General features: G+C 37.4%; 1 protein-coding gene across 1 annotated transcript; it reads left to right on the top strand.

The window, feature by feature from the left end:
* The first annotated feature begins 285 nt into the window (after positions 1-285).
* Positions 286-1,144, top strand: LOC109149080. The gene is made up of 3 exons (XM_019296727.1): positions 286-351; positions 466-822; positions 1,040-1,144. The coding sequence occupies exons 2-3, from the start codon at positions 508-510 to the stop codon at positions 1,142-1,144; spliced, it is 420 nt and encodes a 139-aa protein (XP_019152272.1). The 5' UTR covers positions 286-351; positions 466-507.
* The last annotated feature ends 3,578 nt before the right edge of the window (positions 1,145-4,722 follow it).

The following is a 4,722-nucleotide window of genomic DNA, read 5'->3' as shown; positions in this document are numbered from 1 at the left end:
TATATGATTTTCTTGGTGCTTTATGTTTACCTTGGTTGAGTGATTCTATGTGTGTGTGTTTTGGGTAGGCATAATTAGTTAATATTGGTGTATATATTTCCCCCAAACTTGTTTGTGTATGTAATGCACACATATACAGGTAACCATGATATAACACTGACAGGATATATCAATTTGGTATACCCTTTTTAGTATAAAAATTTGAATTTTCCTCATCCCACTCTTGGAAAAGGAGGAAAACGAACAATAGAATCATGATTACCTAGATGATGCAAGTACCTTGATGTCCGGGGTTCTGTTTGTGATGTTCTTGATGCTCTTGCCAGAAATGATTCATCATTACTTAATTTGGTACATTTCCGCCTTGGAATTTCCTATTGGTGTTATTTTGAGTACATGTTCTTTGACCCACCTGAGGATGTTAATTCTTTTGTGTACCTAACCCCCTTTAATCACCTCATGCAGGCAAAACTTCTTCGTGAACTGAATGCAACCTCTGCTTCAGAGATGGGTGATCTTGATTATGATACTATTATTTCTGCTTATGGAAAGTTGAATGTAGTTTTCTTCCATAATGTTGAAGAAGAACATGCATTAATTATTTTGTCAAATTCTATACGTGACATGTCATCTGAAGATTTGATTCTCAGGCAGAGTGCATTTAGATTGTTGTCATCATTTGTTGAATATTCTGGTCAAATTCTTGAACAAGAAATGAAACCTGAACAAGGGTGTTCTGGATCCTGGGTTATGTACATAATAAACAACTTTCTCTTAAAGCACATGGGAAATGCAATGAGAAAAGAAGGCGCAGCTCAAAAGGTATTTGTTTTGTAGTTTTAGCTATAACTTTTTAGTCTTCCATTTTTTTTTTTTTTTTTCTCCCAATTGTGCATCTTATTTCTTATTCATGAGTACTTGCAGTGGTTAGAACTTGATGCTTGCTTTTAAGGGAGTAATATTTAATACCTGCTAGTTAAGTGGGTGTCCCTATTATCAGGAGTAATGTTGTTTCTAATATTTTTGTGCTGGTTGTCAGCTATGGATTGGTCTACTGCGTGAAATGGTTTTGAAGCTTCACAAGATGGTGGAATTCAAAACATATCTCGTTTTGGCAATGTTGTCAGATGTTTCCGTGAGATGACTCTGAAACAAGACAAACAAAAAGTGTTAATGCGGCTTATCTGCACCATTCTAGACCAATTCCATTTTTCAGAAGCCAATTTTGTTCATGAAATTGAAGGTTCTATGGAGCATATGTCAGATCCAGACACTAGTAAAAAAATATCTGCAGTGTCAAGCACCTTTACTAGCAATGGTGACCTGTCTAAGATTCAGATTTGTCTCAAGAAAGACGTGCTTCCTAAGGTACAGAAATTTTTGATGTCTGATTCTCAAAATGTCAATGTAACTATCAGTTTAGTTTAGTTGCCCTCAAGGTGCTGAAGTTACTTCCTGGTGACATCATGGAATTGCAACTTCCAAGCATTATACATCGTATTTCTAACTTCCTTAAGAATCGTTTAGAAAGTGTCCGAGATGAAGCTAGATCTGCCTTGGCAGCTTGCTTAAAAGAGCTTGGATTGGAATACTTGCAATTTATCATCAAAGTCTTGCGAGGCACTTTGGAAAGAGGTTTTGAATTGCATGTTCTGGGATACACATTGAATTTTATATTGACAAAATTTCTTCAAAATCCCACTAGTCTAAATTTGGATTATTGTCTAGAAGATCTTCTTTCTGTTGCTGAAAGTGATATACTTGGCGATGTGTCAGAAGAGAAAGAGGTAGAGAAGATTGCTTCAAAAATGAAGGAGACTAAAAAGCAGAAGTCCTATGAGACCCTCAAGTTGATTGCCCAAAACATCACATTCAAAACCCATGCCTTAAAGCTTCTTTTGCCTGTTACTGTGCATCTACAGAAGCAGCTGACTCCAAAAGTGAAAACAAAATTGGAGAACATGTTGAATCATATATCTTCTGGTATACAATGCAATCCATCTGTGAATCAGAAAGAGCTCTTTGTGTTTGCATATGGTCTCATCAAGGATGGCTTAAAGGATTGTAACTTCATGTATTTCATATCTTTCAATAAAATGGAGACACCTATTTATACAAGACTACATGTACTAACTAAGGAAAATAAATCACTAAGAATATACTTAGAATCCCTAAGATTACTCAAATATAATCCTATCAGAATATACACAGAATCCTTAAGATTAGCTGAATATAATCCTATCAGAATAATGTCTAACACTCCCCCTCAAGTTGGAGCATAGATATTGATTATGCCCAACTTGTTACACAAATAATTTACTCGAGGCCCATTCATGGCTTTTGTAAAAAGATCTCCTAATTGTTATCCTGTTTTCACAAACCCTGTAGAGATTAAGCCTCGTTGTATCTTTTCACAAATGAAATGACAATCAACTTCAATATGCTTGGTTCGTTCATGGAAGACAGGATTGGCTGCAATATGGAGAGCTGCCTGATTGTCACACCATAGCTTCGCAGGGATAGGAGCCTTGAGTCCTATCTCATCCAGAATGTGATATATCCACAAGATTTCACAGGTTGCTTGTGCCATTGCTCTATACTCTGACTCTGCACTTGATCGTGAGACAACACTCTGCTTCTTGCTTCTCCACGAGATCAAGTTCCCACCGAAGAAGACACAAAATCCGGTTGTAGATCTCCGATTCTCCTTAGACCCTGCATAGTCTACATCTGCAAAACACTCAACCTTCATATGTCCATGGTTTTGATACACAATTCCACGCCCTGGAGCCCCTTTCAAGTAGTTCAAGATTTGTTCAACAGCTCTCCAATGATCAACAGTTGGTGATGCCATAAACTGAGTTACAACACTAACCGAGTAAGCGATATCAGGACGGGTTACAATAAGATAGTTTAGCTTACCAACCAATCTCCTATATCTTTCTGGATCATCAAATGGCTCCCCCTCTGGTGTCAACTGTGAATTTGGGATCATTGGAGTATTGCACGGCTTAGCTCCCAGTTTCCCCATTTCTGTCAATAGATCAAGTACATATTTTCTTTGGGAGAGAAATATACCTTTCTTACTCTGTATTACCTCGACACCTAGAAAATACTTTAATGTACCAAGATCTTTAGTCTGAAATTGACCATGAAGAAAGGTCTTAAGAGATGCAATACCAGCCGTGTCACTACCGGTGATGACAATGTCATCCACATAGACAACTAATAAGATAATACCTGTTTTAGAATGCTTATAAAAAACAGAGTGATCAGACTTCCCTTTCACCATGCCAAACCTTTCAATTGCTTGACTGAATTTTCCAAACCAAGCACGAGGGCTTTTGTAAGAAATTCTGAATAGTTCTACTACTCAATTGAAAGATACAAGCCCTAATTTATACAAAGAAGAAGATTGATTATAGGGAAGAAAATCCTATAATCAGGGAAAGTAAATAAAAGGATCACTAAACTAGGAAAGAATAAAATCATATCACTAATTACAGATCCTAAGAATATATGCATATCAATCTAATATTTTCACATATCAATTCTAATATTTCCACACTCCCCCTCAAGCTGAGCTGTATATATTATACAAGCCCAGCTTGGAATTGAATTCTTCAAAGCTCCTTCTAGGTAGAGCCTTCGTAAGGATGTCGGCAATTTGTTTCTTTGTAGGAATGTAGTTGAGTTCAATGATCCTCGAATTCACCTTCTCATAAATGAAGTGCCTGCCTATTTCAATGTGCTTTGTTCTATCGTGATGAACTGGGTTCTTAGCAATGCTGATGGCAGCTTGACTATCACTGTACATTTTGAAAGATGTAGGAGCTTCAATTTTCAACTCATTCAACAACCTTTTAATCCACATCCCCTCACATATACCTAATGCCAGTGCACGGTATTCTGATTCTGCACTACTCCGAGAGACAACTGACTGTTTTTTGCTGCGCCAGGTGACTAGATTTCCCCATACATAGGTACAGTAACCACTAATCGATCGTCTATCAGTCAACTCTCCAGCCCAACTAGAATCCGTGTAGACTTCTAGGTCTCGGTTGTCATGTTTTCTGAAGTGCAAACCAAGACCTGTTGTCATTTTGAGATACCTTAGAATATGATAAACAGCTTCTAAATGCTCCTCATTAGGGTTATGCATATGTTGACTTACAACACTAACAAAGAATGCAATATCAGGTCTGGTGTGGGAGAGATAAATTAGTTTTCCCACTAATCTTTGATAACTCCCCCTCTCTACTGGAATTGGTTCCCCACTCCGATTTGTTTTTAAGTTAGGGTCCATTGGAGTATCTGCTGGTTTACTTCCAAGCATTCCAGTTTCGTTTAGAAGATCTAGGATGTACTTTCGTTGAGATATAACAATCCATTCCTTAGATCGAGCTACCTCCATCCCAAGAAAGTATTTGAGAAATCCTAGATCTTTGATCTCAAATTCTGATGCAAGAAACTTCTTGAGGTTTGAAATCTCACCTGAATCATCTCCAGTTAGGATTATGTCATCCACACAGACAATGAGAATTGCTAGCTTTCCTGTTGAAGAGATTTTAACAAACAGGGTATGATCAGCTTGACACTGAGTGTATCCAAATTTTACAATTGACTTTGCAAACCTATCAAACCATGCCCGAGGTGATTGTTTCAAGCCATAGAGAGATTTTTGTAGTTTGCATACCAGTCGTCCATTGGAGTTCTTTTTCA

This window comes from Ipomoea nil, unplaced genomic scaffold (genome assembly GCF_001879475.1).
Source record: "Ipomoea nil cultivar Tokyo-kokei standard unplaced genomic scaffold, Asagao_1.1 scaffold2151, whole genome shotgun sequence".
NCBI lineage: Eukaryota > Viridiplantae > Streptophyta > Magnoliopsida > Solanales > Convolvulaceae > Ipomoea > Ipomoea nil.
This window is presented reverse-complemented; position numbering and strand designations above follow the sequence as displayed.